Below are 16,785 nucleotides of genomic sequence, written 5' to 3' on the forward strand. Positions count from 1 at the left end.
AGATTAAATTCACAGCATTTGTGTGGAGTATAAGCTTGTCTTAGGAGAACACATGTCTGTATTGTGTGCAGAGACAAAGCATTGTCAGGTTGCCTGTGGCTTTGACAGTGACAGCTGTACATACAAGACCACTGAGCCTAATGCACTTAAACATTGACTCTGTGTTCCAATACCATATTTGAACAGTCAGTGAAGTATTTTATTGCATCCTGTTGTGGCTTTCTGTAATTTGCATTGTAACTTCAGTAAAGTTTGAAAACTACATGCTAATGTTGAGTGTAGTGTGACAGCAAAAATAATCTAGAAATCAGCTTTTGTGTTATTCTCCATGGGCATCTCTTAGATTCGTACAAATTCAGTGAGGGCAAATCATTACATTCTTTTCTGAATTTATGTAATTATTTGCATCGTAACTGTGGTAAAGTTCGAAAACTATATGCTAATGTTGAATGTGGTGTGATAGTAGTACAGTCGACCATGAACTTTTGTGTTATATGTGGGCAAGTCTCAGCTTTGAACAGATTCTGTGAGGCCAAAGCACTCAACAGTCTCCAGAGCAACTATTGATTCAGGAGGATGGATGCTGGTTAGAAAAGTTCATCATTTACTAGTAACTTGCGGCACACTAATGGCTCCAAATCTGCTTTAAGTTGACCACTGTTAAACAAAAGTAGGATTTTAAATAAATAAGAGTTTAGGCCTAGGTTAAAGGATGAACTTATACTCTTTTCGATATCATCACAACTTTAATGTGTTTTTAGATTTTGCCCTTTATTCTTTTGAACAACAGAAAATAAGCAATATAGCCTGGAGTCAAAAATATTTATGTAAACTAAAAATACCTCCCATGTCTGCCAGTCATATCTATTGCCATGTCCTTCAAAGACATTATACTCTGTGACTGAGGTATTAAATCATTTTTAATGTTCAGAGAATTTCTGTAGAAAGTGTGTAAAAAATTTCAGTGGTAAAATAAATCAAAATGCCAGTTGTCACTCCGCCTGTTAGCCTCCATTTAATCATAACTCCATCAGCTTATTCCAGTCAGCTCGCATCTCTTAATAAACATGAAAAGAGCAACAAAAGACATTAGATAACACAGCTATTGTGTAACTGTGTCACATGATGATAATCCTTTGAAAACTTTGGCAAGTTATTTAGAGATGGTACCTTGTGAAGGCAGGAGACATTAGCGAGGTTACAAAGTTGCTCTCCTACACTTTGTTTTAATTGCACTAGCTGTAACAGGCTATGGCGGGGATGTGTGGTAAAGCAGTGATAAGTAAGAGGCATTATTCCTCTCTGCTCTACACCCTCCTCTTCAAAGCACAGGGATGTTAGTTGCTACACAACACATTAATGTAACTTGTGTTCGCCTCCAGGAACTGTCCATGGTACCTGCTGCTGCCCAACAAAACTGGATTCACAAACTTATTCACATAGTTTCAATACACATTAGACGTCTGTGATAGAAAATTTGATATGTATCAGCTTCCATTTATTTTGATTTTTTTTTTTTTTTTTTTTAAGTTTTTGAAGCTCTGAGATCTTTTTAAAAATTATTGCAGTAGCTTGTTTTAATTTTAAGTCAACTGCCGTCGGGTGAACACAATGTAAACGAAAAAATCGCCGAAAAAAGAAAAAAAAAAGCTCAGCATACATGTCAGCCTAAAACACATTATGTTACCTGTTTTTGCCCCAGTCAAACTTCAGTTAGTTAATCCAGGAAAATGAATTATGTGGATTTAATTCAACAAGGTCTCAGAAATGATCCATCTGCTGTTGAGCAGCTGGTAAAAGGATAAATGTAATTAATTACTTTACTTTTGAACAGTATTCCAGAAAAAAACTGTGCTGTTTATGTGTCCTACTGAAAAAAAAATGTAAAGCAACAGTATGAACAATACCTCCCAAATGTATTTATTATTTCCTCATAGCAACATAGCTTTTATATTTTAAATAGTATTTCAGTGTAGCCTGTAATAATGGTTAAAATTGGTCTTATGTAAATGTATAATCCATATAGTGACAGGAATGAGTTACAATGGAAATATATCACTTTGAAGTAATGTTTGTAATAACTGAACGAATAACGAATTATAAATGGAATTTCATAATATATGATTAAGTATATAGAATGATAGATAACAGTAATCCTCATTTTAACAATGATATAAGCTTACATTTGAAATGTTCTGGTTCTTTCTTTACCAGTGGACTGATCCTAAAACCAGTTATTTTAATGGTGATATTGATATATAATATTTAGAAAATCTTAATAAAATGTTAGGATTGTGTATAATGTCAGGCGTATTTTCCAGGATGATGTTACTTTAAAGAAAAATGATGTAAAAACATTAACAAGGTTAAATCAGGTGGGATTTTAAGATAATAAAACACAACAGAAAAAAACCTTTTAGTGAAGAGTTATATTTGTTTGACAGGGCAAGACTATGAAATGTTCCCAATTAATATTACATGGGATTTTTTTCCGCCTTTCTTTTTTCTAAATATATTTCAGAATTTACCTTGATTGTAATGTACCTCATTGGCTGTGGTTTTGTTTGTTGGCCTAACTATAAAGGATCTGCTTATACCCTTGTGGGTTGGGAAGAATTAGGATTTATGAATTTATTTCCTCTGTTGTATTGTTTAAACAGCTTTGGTTTAGTTTTGATCCCTTCCTCTTGCCTTTGAGGCTGTTCCACGGTGTCAGCTGTTGACTGATAGTAAGAGAACTGCCTCACAGTGTGAATGAAAGAAAACTAGCGGTTGGTAAACACTGATAAGGGATAAATAGAAAGCGGTCAGGCAGAGATAGTTCTGTGGGAGCCCAGATTGTGTGCGGTCTGTTAAAATGAGATTCTGAGCCTGTCCTTTTTATTCTTCCTCCCCTCCCCTCCCCTCCCCTCCCCTCCCCTGTGCGGCGTTTGTCTGGAAAATCTCCAGTGACCCGGCTCGGCAGTCCCAGGCTGCAGTATTCTCTTTTTGTATTTGTTTTGTTTTCTAACAAGGGTCAAGTTGGCCAATAGACATGTCCCTGATGCTTATAGACAGCTGTCATGACTTCAAGTACTTACAATAGTTACATTTTACATGGATTCATGGTTCTGCACCAACAAGCACAACAGCAAGAGATTTGTAAAATAAATAAATAAAATAAAATAAAAGAAGACAAAACTAAATCTACACAATTTTGAAACATCTAGTTTTTTTATGTGCGTTGATTACTTATCATCATATAATTTACCTCCACAGTCCTTTAATATTTTTTAAAAACCTGACTAGGAGCACCTCTGAACATCCATCCCTCCATCCTTTCTCATATTACCTATTACATATGTGCTCCAAGTATTATTATAAAGTCAAGCCTGCATGTATAAATCACCATGTTATATTAATTACAGTCACATAATTACACATTTACACTCTCTTCACGACAGACCCTGAGGAATATAAATCTCATTTCTCAATTAAAACCACTCTAAATGACTGTTTTATTCAATTCTTTTTAGGAGCAGCCTGTCGTTGAATTTTTTTTTTTTTTTTCTGGGTGAATCTATCTTTTATGTGATTAAAAAGACCTTCAGAGGTCTTACCTTGAGGATCACCATGTGGTGTATTTACACAGAAAATAATTCAGCCCATTGTAGCCCAGCAGCTAATGAGATTGGTTGTTAAGTGAATGACACAAAGGCTACAAAAAAAAATAGAAGAAGAAGGGAAAAAAAAAGCTTAGCGTTTCGGGTGAATATCACAGTGTCCCTGCACACACACACACACACCAACCAAACACAGTCTCTCAGCAGCGAGACTCTGGACTACCCTGTACCCCACCTCGATATCCTTCTGCTCCGTCTCCTCCCCGATGTCACTATGAGATGCAAAACAAAGGCTAAAAGGGGCATGGTAAGTCGAGCTCGCGATTCTGCCCTGTCGGACATGTTAACATGAGTGCATTTAGATGGAGGAGGCAAGTGATTCTGTTTGTCTGTGTGAGGATGTGCTGTGCTGTATGAGCCTCAGGCTCAGATAAGTAGATTCATAGAAGGGTCAATAACATTGATGCTGTTTTGTGTGGCTCAGGAGAAGATCACCACATTTTACTTGACCATTCTTAACTTTTGAATTGCTGCTAAAACTTTTCTCTCCATTTCATTCTCTAAGCCACTTTCTTGCCTTGTACTTGAACTCCATGTCAGTTTGTATTCAAAGCTATGGTTTGGTTTTTATTCACAAAAGTGTAAAGGGTTTTATTTGTGCTTGTGCCTGTATTTGTGAATGGTGTGGCTACTGAGAAATAGTTTATTGTTGCGCCTTGAGTAAAGCTGGACTCGCTGTTGTACAAGGATTTATCTAAAAAGCACTGAAATGTGTAGCAGAGAAAAACCATGACAGCACAAGAGAGGGTCTTGTTAAGCACCTAGACTCAATTTGAATCGATTGCTGGACTGTTTAGATACTCTCTTAAAAGTGAATAGATGTTGTTTCGACACAAACATGCACATTTTGAAAACACTGTGCAGATATCTTGTATCTCTGATCTCTGAATAGTGGCACTGGAGCATCAGTAGTGATTGCTGTAATACAAAAAATTAAGTGCATTAGCTTATCATGCTCTACTGTCAGGCTGGAAAGTGGGTTAAAGTCCATAGCGTATATTAAACCCTGGACTTAAGTCAAATTTACATTTTGTTAAAGATTACTCCTTTTATTGATGCATATAATCATATTCATGGACCATCTGCTGATTTGGCAAGCGTGGATCAAACTCACAAAACAGCCCTGCTAACCTTTTAAGTACAAAATAGTCTGGCTTAACTCTGCTAGCCCAGAAGTGTGTGCGTACTCGTGTGTGTGTGCGAGTGTGAGAGATTGTATGGATATTGGATAATACTTAATTTAGATCCTCCAGGCTGCTCATGCCATATTTTATTTTATCATGATCGCTTTGGTAGCAGACCAGCACTTGTGTTTGAACAACTGAGCAAATAATGTTTGTCTGACAATAAGCAAGGCAAGATCTTGGTATAAGGAATCTGATTAAACTCTTGACCATAGCGTACAGCTCTGAGTTTATATCCGTCGCCATGGTTACGCGGATTTCACAGTGCAGTGTTGCACACTTCCACCTGGTTGTGAACGGCTGCACGGGCCTCACCTCTCGAGTGGACTAAAACACTGGTTAAGGCTTTTCTAGTTATTCTAATAACTGATTTCCTCCTGAAGTATCTCCCACTGTGTGTTTCATAGAAATAGGAATTCACCATTGGGCATCCTTACCGCATGAAATACTTATGTTCAGCTCATTCCAAACAAAGCTTACGCAGATTGAGAATTCATATGCCAGAGGTAAATCCGAGTTAACACGGATTTATACTGGCATGAGTTAAAGGACTAGAGTTTGTAATCCAGGTGGCCAAGGGATTTTACCATACAGTGGCAAAAATCACTTAAAACTCCCCCAACATCCTGAGCCACTGAGCTCAGTAAGCAGACAGATTGTTCAGAATTGATGACAGCACAACTATATCAGAGCTGGACTCTGTGTTTGTGTGTGTGTGTGTGTGTGCGCATGTGCATGCATGTGTATCACCCATAGTGTGTTTGTGTGTATGCACGTATGCTTGTGTTTGTGTGTGCGCATATGTGAACATGTTTGCTTCCTGTATATACTCAATTAGTACTAAAGGGGCTGTTTAGAATAAGACCTTGACAGATTGGTATTATTTTCCTTTAACAGGGTAGGGGAGGTATATTGGGAATAACTGCCTTCTATCTGCATAAACATCAGTAGCATAAATAAAAAGACAGCAGCCTCAATTTCAATAGCCACCAACTCATAAGTAAATTGATCAAAGTCGCTATAATATCCAAATAATTGACGTTTTAATAGACTTTAGCTTGATCACCATACCCAAGAATACTGGGTTGGTGTGTGTGTGTGTGTGTGTGTGTGTGTGTGTGTGTGTGTGTGTACACCCGTGTGCACATGTGCACATGTGTGTGGAGGACAGAGGAGCAGAGATAGAGTGGAGTTGTTTAATGACAGGAACAGCTGACTCATTTAGAGAGAGCAGTGAAAGGTAATTAACCCTGGGAAAACTACAGCTGCCATGCGAGCTGTTCACTTCAGCGCAATCTGATTAGGAATCACTGCTCGAGTCCCTGACTCCTTTCAGACAGTGTGTGTTTGAGGTAAACTTTTCCCTTTGCCCCGGAGAGCCCCGGAGCACTGGAGACCTGCCTTTTGTGACGGGGGATTAGCTGGAACGGTTACTTCGTTTCTCCAAATTGCGGACCACCTGGTAGCATTCATGCAACCTCCTCCATGAAAGGGCCTCCTTGGGCAGGAACAATGAGCAGGATTACTCCGCTCATTGTTACACCAGGGCTGGAACTTCTTTTTCCCCAAACACCTGTCCCCAAATTAGACAGGTTTGAAAAAAACATGTTCATGACAGAATTCAAAGATTCAAACTAACATGAGAGTGGTTTGGCAGACTGGAGACTTGCCAATGGATGAATTGTCTGCCGCTCCATTTATTATGCTATTGATGCATAGTGTAGTGCAAGAAGATACTAATTTTATTTGTCTCAATATTTTTGGTGTTCTTAATTGGATTGAAATTCACAAATAAAATAGCATATCATCCAGCCCCCTTTCATACGATGAGAGAACTAAAAGCACCAGAAATTTGGTCAAAAACAGAAATTGGCTCTTTGATGTCAGAAGAAACAATCTGGACTTGGTGCCTCTGTGTGGTCCGGCTCCAGATGAACTCAATTTAGAGGGAAGGCTTTGGGATGACTTTGGAAAGCGATTACAAGATTCATAAATCACCTCGGCAAAGGTGTCACCATCTGACTCTTTTATGGGACTCTTGCTAACTCCGTCCAATAACAAGTTTCCCCTGTAGTTATGCCATCATAACAAATCATTGAAGCGATAGTAGCTAGCCAGGCTCCTAATTGTCTGTTAAGAATTCTGTGAGCTGTGTTCTTTTATTGAAGCATCTCTGTCTTGGAGAAGTGATAAGATGCCAATACGCTCCTCTATAAAAGTACTCTTTGGCAAAAGACACAAACACTTTGCTTGGCCGTCAGGGTAGCTGTGAGGCTGTTATATCTGAAATCGCAGTTGACTTCAAGATTCTTGACTGTGTCTGCATGAATCCAGAAACCTCCATCAGACGGAGGAATGCTCATAAATTGCCGGCGGAATAATTTTATTTCGGATACAGTTTTTTTTCTTGATACGTACACAACACATATAAAAGCCAAATATATTTCTTTCACTGAGTTCTTTAGATTGCCCTAAATTCATCTTTAACTCATCTTAATATTTAAAGCATTCAAGGGAGTTAATTTGTAAAACACTGCTTAGTATTTTGTGTCCCTTGATTCAGTTGAAAAAAATGAAATTAGAATACTATCCATTGGTGTTAAGTGTTGATTAACTGTCAGTTTTACTTTGAAGGAAACCAGTAATGAAACATTGTGGGGGAGGAAAATAGAAAAACGATTTTAGGCCAAGTTTTAGCCATAAATTTGACATCCTAGACCTCTTTTGTCCCCTCCCCCCTCCTTAAATACACCCCAGCCATTATTCTGATGTCCAGCTGGTTGTTAGGGACAGGGTGTCTGATGGCTCCCTAGCCACCTCACAAAAAAAAGACAAAAAAGGAAAAGTTGTTTATCTAAATACTCCCTGAACAGAAGTTGATTTTAATCTCTGAGCAGAGCTTAATTTACTCACCACGAAGCCATTTGCATCTCAATGAAAAATGGAAAAAGCACTCACCTGCTTTCTGTATACAATTTTACCTGCTTTCTGCAGAGTAGGTGTGAGCACTTTCCAAGCAGGTATACTGCTGCTGGCTCACCTTTTCCTTTCAGCTAGACAGGCTGTATGTGTGGCTGATTTCTCTGCACACCTCAGACCTCCTATGGGGTAAATATAAATTGTGATCAGTTTGCTGTATCCTCAGACATTCATTACAAGGAAATATTAAAGTAAAAGGTGCTATCTCCTGCCGTTTGCTCTTTATTATACATAAACAGAAAACACTTAGCATGTAAAATTAATGTGAAAATTATTCCCGGGGTAAACTATAAACACAGAAGTTACCCCGCACATTTACCCTTTTTTTCTCCTTCCCCTAGATCAGAGTGTAATTGCCAGTAATCAGGTCTGTTTGCTGCTGATAAAACCACTCTGAATGCGAGGAACCCTCTTTGTGTGATGACTCAATTATGCCAGAAGTGGCTCATCAAACCTGGCCCATCAGCTGCTTTAATAAATAAGGAGGAAAACTTGCTGCAGGCGCATTATAATTCCATTCATTCCATAATTAAATCCATTCCAGTTTTAACCCTTCACTCAGTGTGCTTCTGGAAGAGGAAACAAAAACAAGGAGAGAGGGGGGGGTGATGGTAGGGTGGTGGGGAGGGTGAGTATACACCAGACAGTGACCTTGCACAGAGCACCCATCCGTTCCCTATAATTCAAAATGATACTGTTGAAGAAAGGTTAAGAGAAAGAGGCTCATGGAGAAAAGGATGGGAATCAGTTAAGACGCTGCTCCTGTTTTTTATGTATGCATTGTTTCCACACACAGCCTTAGACAGTAATTATATTAAAAGAGTAATCTAATCATAACAGTTGGTTTGGTTGAGTGTGCAGCACTGACATTTTGAAATCTTATTTTGTGTAATCTCATTTGCCTCTATCATCTCGCCTGTATCCCCTCCTCCTCTATCTAAAGGAAATGTAAATAATGTAATTAATTTTATGGTCTCCAGAATCTTACTTTGCTACTCTGGCCTGGTTTATTGGTTTCAAGATGAGGTATCAGCACAGAGTTTTTTACTCCATCACAATAATGTCTGTGTTAATTACATGAGAGCGTCCCAAGTGCACGGATAAGCTGGGAACAAGGGGACACAAAGACTCAAGGTCAGTGATGAATATCCACAGCAGCTGCACGGTATTAATAAGGCATTATATGAAAATAATAATAATAGCATCACTTACAACAAAATGCGAGAGTGTGGTTAGAGTAATGTCAGGAGCGCTGGGGTGTTTTACAGATATTTCCTCTCCACCATCTCAGCTTGGATTCTGCCTCTCTGATAATGGTGCGAGGCAATGGTTATTCATGATTGCTGGACTGGGAAGGTCTCTCTCTTTTTCTACCCCCAGTCGCAGCCCATTCTCTCCTCTGTGGTGGGAATGCTAGCAGATGGGGTTAGGGGGGAAATGGGCTGGGCTCAAGGACACCTAGCAGCCAGATTAACACATAGAAAATCTCATAGACCCTCAGCATCAGGCTGCCTCCTTTCCCCCCTGAGAGATCTGCCCTAGACGCAGGGAAACGGTCCTCTGAGAAGCATTATTTGTGTTGGACTTGGGGTTTGTATGTGTGTGTGTGTGTGTGTGTGTGTGTGTGTGTGTATGTGTTTATGAGGTGGGGAGTGGTGGTGGTGTTGGGGGTGGGTGGGTGCATAAATATGATTCAGCAGATGACGAACCAGCTCAAATAGTAGTGAGTCTTTTTTCATATGCTAATGAAACTGAGTGAATAACCCTCCCTCCCTCACTCCCTCTTCTTTTTTTTCCCCCCCAGTTTTGTTTTTCCGGGGAAATGCTCTGTGAGCTATAATTAAGAAGATGTTATGTTTTTTTTCTTCTTCTTTTTTTTTATCAAAGCTAACAGAAATAAATAATTCCATAATAAGATCTGTGAAGTGAAGAGGCTTAATGTACTCATTGTGTTCATTCTTGTTTTCCCTCTTGGATGTTTTCTATTAATTAGAAGCAAGCAATTTGATCTCTGTCAAGCAATCAATTTGCATTGTATTCCATGTGAGGTATTAATATGCCCTTTCCACCTTTTTCTGACTGCATAACCTCATCTAACTCTAACTCATATAAAAATATAATGATGAAAAAACTTTCTTGTAAGCTAAAAAGTGAAGAAGTTACATATTGTAAGATTAAAGTTTTTGTGTTTGGTGTATATTCTGTTATAGATAATGAATTACACGATCGCCTCCTGAGTGATAAGAAGTGTGAAAGCATCAATCAGGGTGGACAGTGTGGATCTGGCATCTTATCCTACAGAGCGCTCGGAAAACTACAGTCAAAGGTAAATAATCAGACTCAGACGGGACTCAGACAGAGCTTAAATTCTAAATACAAAGTGGAAAAAATAACTTTTGTTAGGGACAAAAAAGTCTCGGGGGATAAATGATTGTGTAACAGTGTTTTGAATAAGTAGCATGCTAAGTGGTGGAGTGTCACTGCTCCTTTGACCACAGTGATCACAAACTGAGATTGGTTTTTACTTATGCAGAGCTGTGGGAGGCTGGCAGATAAATATACTCTTTAAAAGGTATTGCTGACTCTGCTTTTTCTAAAGTGATGGTTGCCTTTAGGTGTCAGGTTGTCTGGGCTGCATTTGTACCTGATAAAACTTTCAAACCATAACAGAAAGTTTAGAGAGATATGCATTCTTTACAAGCCTGTTAGTCCATTACAGCACTCTTTTTAAAGCAGCCATGTATATATACTGTGATGGTTTACTTATCTTAAGTTTTAAGTCTGTGTGAGCTGAATTTAAACTGAAATGAATGGAAATCAATGGCAGCCCAGGAGGACTGGAAAGCACATTTTGAAATCTAAAACCTTGTGCTTTAGAAAATGCTCTGCAGTGATATAAAGTGAACACATTTTGTAGTAAGACATGGAAAAGCACTCCTTTTAAACCTTAAACACTGAACTCAGTGGCCTTATTTCTGCGTGTAAACTTTTGTAAAAATGATCCACCAACAAACTTGATTGGTTCTTTACAACATTTAATGTGAGAACTACACAGATTTTAATTCAGGATCTGCCATAGCTGGAGATACAAATTAATTTTGATGGAAACACACATTGCTGTAACACAGAGACACAACATGAAATGTTTTTTTAGATAAGAAAAAGTGAACAAAATAAATGATAAACCCTTTAAATGCATTACTCTTAGAGAATTTTTGCTAAAAGTATCTTGTTTTACAGTTAGACTGTGATTCAATCACACATTATTAACCTGGAATGGGACCATTGTTAAGACAATGGAATTTTTAATTCCACTTAGTTACATATTTATTTACTAAATGTATGTTAATATATACATAGCAGTATATATACATTGAATAAATGGCTTATAACACACGATGTATGCAGTTGTAAGTAGATGTCAGTGGATATTTTAAGGCTTAATTAATGTACAGTATTTGTCAACAATTGTACCTTGTAACTTAACATAACTTGTCTTATGAGGACAAATTTAATATTATTACAACTGTGTTTTACTCTATTGACGTGTATTATCTGTTTATACACCTGCCTCCATTTATGGGTGCCCACAGGAACAGTTACAGTTGTTGTCAAACACATTAATAAATGTTTATATCTACTTACAACTACATTATAATATATTTATATATTACAATATAATACTGCTTGTAAATGCTAAATACAGGGCATTAAAGTGTGTCCATGGCACTTTCAAATATCCAGGACCAAATCCTGCATTTCATCAATCTATCACATATACCACTCTATCTGAAAAATGGATGATACATTGACGAGAAGAGCTGTCATACAACAGTGATGAAAAGGTAAATTATAGATATGTAAATTCTCAGCCATATTGTGTAGAGCTTGTTAAATAAAATCTCCCATTTGACCCTGAATGCATCTATTTGTTCTGCTTTTGTAAACACTCGGCATCACATGTTTGTCCATGTTGTTGCCATGCCAGGACTAACCTGTTAGTACACCAGAGCATCTACGGAGGCCTTCCTTGTTGTCTTGTTACATGTCACTCCTCGTTATGTGAAATAGATATAAACTCTGCTTTGATTTAAAAAAAAAAAATCTCTGTTAACGACGGGTTTTGTTTTTATGATGTCAGAAATACACGTGTGGGCCACTTAAAAAAAATAAGGTTTCAACTTTCTTGTCTGACTAAAACTTACATAATGTGTGAAACTGGACACTGTGCGCAGCACACTGTGAAAGAAAATGAGCCATAGTCAGACATAATATACAGCCTGAAACCCACTGAAAGGACTCAACACATTTTTAGGTGATTCTTTTCGCCTGGAGTTTTTTTTTTTTTTTTTTTTAAATTAAATTTGCATTACCAATCTGCTATTATGAAACTAATGTTGAATATTATTTTTTAAAAGTATAACAAATGTATAAGAGGAGCAGGTCTAAAATATCAAGTAAAGAGAAAAAACAGCTTGGTAATAAACGTGTGTGACTCAGTGTTGATATTTAGGTACACTGATAACATCATTTGAACTTTGATTAATTTCCATGTTATAGTCTCAGATTGCAGCATGTAAGAGCAACATTTTGCCTTCAGAACAACAAATTTATACAAAATGTTGAAGCATGTCTGTGTGGAAAAGTGTTACAAACTAATGAGGTACATTCGTTTTTACAGAATGTAATCTATAGTGTTTGGGAGTTGTTTGTCTCAATAGGCTGTAGTAATCAAAAGTAATGAACCTATTATGAGCAGGACCTCTGAGGGCCCGGCGTGGCATTAAGAGTGTGGCACATAAAAGGTTTATTAAAGGAAATTAAGGTCCATCACTGCCACACCTGCTCCCCTATTATAAATGTATGACAGGTCAGTGCCTTCAATCACAACAGCAAACGAGAGAGAGGAGTCATGTTTCCCATTACCAGGGAAAAGTAACAGCATATCCTATGACTCACAGATTTCACTGGCCTGTGACCACTATACGCCACCATCAGCCTGGAATAATTATGTTTAATAGGTTTTATTTGGGACCCACAAGCAACAGCCAGCGAGAGTGGATGGATTTTAGCAACTATTTTTGTCTAAACACACACAGCGAGGTGCTGTCCGTACTTTAATGTCATTATTTAGTGTCATTACATTTTTACTCACCTTTGAAACTTTTTTCCCCCCCTAACATTATACTTCATGTGTTTGCATATTACTGGTGTTTTAGGAGCTCTTTGTGATTTTGTTGTCATGCACACAAATTGATTTGAAGGCTCACTGGCTCTGGTTGACTGACAAAAAAAACAAAAAAACAACAATAATCTATAGAGTGTTTAAGCCCTTTTTTCCATTTCAGATTTTAAAAAATGTAATGAAAATAAGCAAACACATTCAAATTTGTCACTTAGTGGCTCATCTTTGGATTCAATGTTTCATTTACAGATGGATTCTGAAGGTGAGGAGCAAACCCTAAAAACATGTAACAGTAGCACAGGTGAGTAGAGCTTTTAGTTTTAGTTTGCTTTTAACTACACACACATGCATGCACACACACACACGCATTCCACTTATCGCCATTGGTTAGGGGTATCAGTTCAACAATCCAACTTTATAACTGTCAATTTTATGTATTATCTTACCGGTCTGAAGAGCACTGCACTGCCATTTCATTATTCAGAGGGGAATAACTTCATTAAATTGGAACACTGGCTCAAATTAGTTAAGGAGTGTGTATATACTGTGTGATTGAAAACCTCTAGACTGGATATGTCATTATGCAAGTGTTCAGGGCCTCTGAGGCCTGCCTGCTCGCATTGAAGCTATTACTACATCTGGGGAAATTCATGAAAAGTGTTATTATTGGTTGTGCTTCATGGGAGTATGGATAGAACTTGTGAATGAGATTGACGCAGGCCTCTGGGAAAATTGATTTACCCTTTTAGATCATGTTGTCAACGCTGTCAAAGGATGAGCTACTGTTGGTCTCCCAGAGAATGAGCAGACTGAATGAAAAGCTTTTCAGATCAATGAAGAGACCACTTCTCCATCCTTATGCTGATTATACCTGATAGCATTGTAAAAGAGAATAAAATCTAAGGTAAAAGGCTGGATGCGGCAGTATTAGCCCTGTTGGTATCATCCCTAAAACATTATCTACAAAACAAATATTTACAGGACATTGTAAAATTTCATTAGCGATAGCCCAAAAGTAGTGAGTCGCCTTGAACCTTTGATGTCGACAGATGCTGTGCTACTGTAGTGGAAATGTAAACATGACTTTTTATCTGTTCTTTCTTGGCCTTTATTTCACAGGGCTGGCTGACTGCAGCACAGAAACGCACAGGTACAATTTTCTGAAGTGAACACTTTGAATTTTCTCACCTTTTTCATCTTTATCTCGGAAGTCTCAAATTTTATTAGTTGGACCTTTAAAATGAGCCAGCTGAATCCTCTGTTGACCCTGCTGTGCCTTTTTGTCCGTTCCCCTCTTCCCTCCAGCCCATATGGGTCCGTGGCGAGGAAGAGGAGCGCTCAGGAAGGGGTGCAGGGCGCCCCCGTCAACAAGAGAAAGTCCCTGCTGATGAAGCCCCGCCACTACAGCCCCAGCGAGGCATGTGAAGAGGAGAGCGAGGACCTGGCACCGCCACAGGACAAAGAAGAGCTGAGGAACATTGACACTCCAGCAGGTAAACAGATGTCCTGTTGTTTTGTCTGTTTTGATGAACAATTGACGCTGAATTTTAAAATCCCATCTGTTGCATTCATATTTCCCTCCCTCTGCCATCAGCCAGCAGCCGCAGTCATTGTGCAGTGGAAGTGAAAGACTACACTGCTGGGTCCACATTAGTTGTGTCTCACGTCCACAAATTGAAGTTTTGACAGCTGATCTGCCATGATATTTTTGGCGTGGCTTTAGCCTCTTTTGATGAGGCCAGATTTCAGACCCCTCATCTGTCCTTTTTCAATAGCCAGTCCAATCCCATTGAATCCATAGAATGAAAAACTGAATGGGGGAGTGCACCAGTTCACTTTGATTTAAATTAAACTTCCTCCTTTCTTTTGTACTGAATTTTTATTGAAGTTGCCTATTGTGAAAAGCAAATGACTTGTCAACATTGCTTGGCTGATATTCTAATGTTTTCTTTTTTCTTTCTTTCTTCCCTTTTTTTTTTTTTTTTTACAAAGATTTTACTCAACCACAGGAACATTTCGTCAGCAACAGTTAAAAACTGTTTATTTTCACTTATGCCACTGTCCTTTTCAGGAGCGAAAATGTTTTCTTTTTTCCTAATGAATTGAATTTTGTGCATTTTGGCAACAGTGCTCGTGGTGTACATGTGCATTCTCGCCCACTATAATCTGCACTGATTTGGTATATTTTTAACGATGTAACTAAGCAACAAACGTAATTGTCCCTTTCAAAAGCTTTTGTTAGGCCCTCTAACACAGTCTAATACATAATTAGGCATAATGTCTACAGCTCATTATGGTACACATGTGTGTAGTTAAATGGACCAGGAGAGTAGCTCACTGAATTGTGTGGATTCATTGGAAATGGAATTTATTTGTTTCGTGGGTTCATATTACATTACAATTATCTAAGTAATTCACTGAACATCATCGGTTTTTCCTTTTGTTGTTGTGTATTCTAGGTACGTTGTCTTTGTATCATCCGACACTGATTGACTGTTGTATATTTTTTCCTGTTTGAATCAGATATTCAGTGGACTTTAGCTTTAAAACAAAACAAAACAAAATCCAGCCACAATAAAAGAAAAGTCAAAAGAATGTCAAATGAACACAGACGTTGATAAGCATGTTCAGAGCTTTTGCTGTTTGCTGTTGACAGATTTGGGGGGGTGTTTTCTGTGGAGAAAACAAAATTTGGAGAAATAAAAGTGGACTGGAGGCAGTAAGAATTTTTACAGTGAGAAGCTGGTCATATCTGCATTTTAACAAAAAGGGAGAAAAATAAGCCTCTCGTTTGGTCGAACCACATACTGCGTTCAACTCCAGCCAACTGCAGCCCTGCTGCAGAGTGCTGGTAATGGCTATTCTGGAGTACAAACTGTTCACCTGTTCCAACACACAAACCACTGGAGGGATCCAAGTTTTTTTCCTCCATCTCTTTCCTTTTTTTCACTGCACTTCTGTGTCTGTGTCTGTGTGTGTGTGTGTATACGTCTGTGTGCTCGTCTGACTGTATGCGGCTCTGTCAGGCCTGGGAGTCCATCTGGATGAAAAACAAAACCCTTGTTGCTTGCCTCACAAATGTAAATACGTGTAACTGGCTTTAATTTTTCATTCAACAGGGTTTGTCTTTAGACACCTCTTTTCAAATATTTTTCACAGCAGGGAACAGATAGTAACACATTGTAATGTTGCCCTAGCACAATGCATATGAAACCAGACAAATTCCACTACAAACAATAACATACAAACTCATGTATCACAAAAACAGTTACCTTTTTTCATTAGTGCTCAATAATTTCTGTCATATTTTAAAGCTCTTTTGGTGAGGATTAAGTTTTTGTGGTGCTCCCATTAATAAGTGGTAGCTGTCTGATAATGCCTAATATATCTGTATCATCCTGAGCACTGTGTGATCTGATTCTCACAATCCATCTCTATCTATCTTCTCAACCTCTCGAATCCTACTTTCGCTTTGGTCTATGGTGTCTGGCCACTTAAGAGGATATACAGTCCAGCCTGCTGAAAGTAAAAACCCTCACAGTCCAAAGAGCCTTAATCGAGCATAAGTTTGACTGGTTTTGGGGGATCAAGGGAGATTTTGTTGAATCAATCCAGATGATAGCTTTCCATTGTTAATCACTGACCATGACTTAATATTATCAGTGGTGTTAATAAAGTGTTGTCTCAGATGCATTTGGAGGGATAACCCTAACCCTCTTTGTCTGCTCCACTGATCAGACTCTCAGTGCGTAAGGCTTCACACAGTCTTGGGGCT

General features: G+C 38.3%; 1 protein-coding gene across 7 annotated transcripts in view; it reads left to right on the forward strand.

The window, feature by feature from the left end:
* Positions 1 to 16,785, forward strand: part of st18 (ST18 C2H2C-type zinc finger transcription factor) — a 43,058-nt gene that overhangs the window by 10,317 nt on the left and 15,956 nt on the right. For all 7 annotated transcript variants that reach the window (XM_051069967.1, XM_018676409.2, XM_051069965.1 and 4 more), the window contains 4 exons: positions 10,036 to 10,151; positions 13,260 to 13,311; positions 14,130 to 14,160; positions 14,316 to 14,503. In XM_051069967.1, coding sequence (XP_050925924.1) covers positions 10,036 to 10,151; positions 13,260 to 13,311; positions 14,130 to 14,160; positions 14,316 to 14,503 — 387 coding nt within the window. The remainder of the gene's footprint in view (positions 1 to 10,035; positions 10,152 to 13,259; positions 13,312 to 14,129; positions 14,161 to 14,315; positions 14,504 to 16,785) is intronic.

This window comes from Lates calcarifer, linkage group LG4, assembly GCF_001640805.2.
Source record: "Lates calcarifer isolate ASB-BC8 linkage group LG4, TLL_Latcal_v3, whole genome shotgun sequence".
Classification (NCBI taxonomy): Eukaryota; Metazoa; Chordata; class Actinopteri; family Centropomidae; genus Lates; species Lates calcarifer.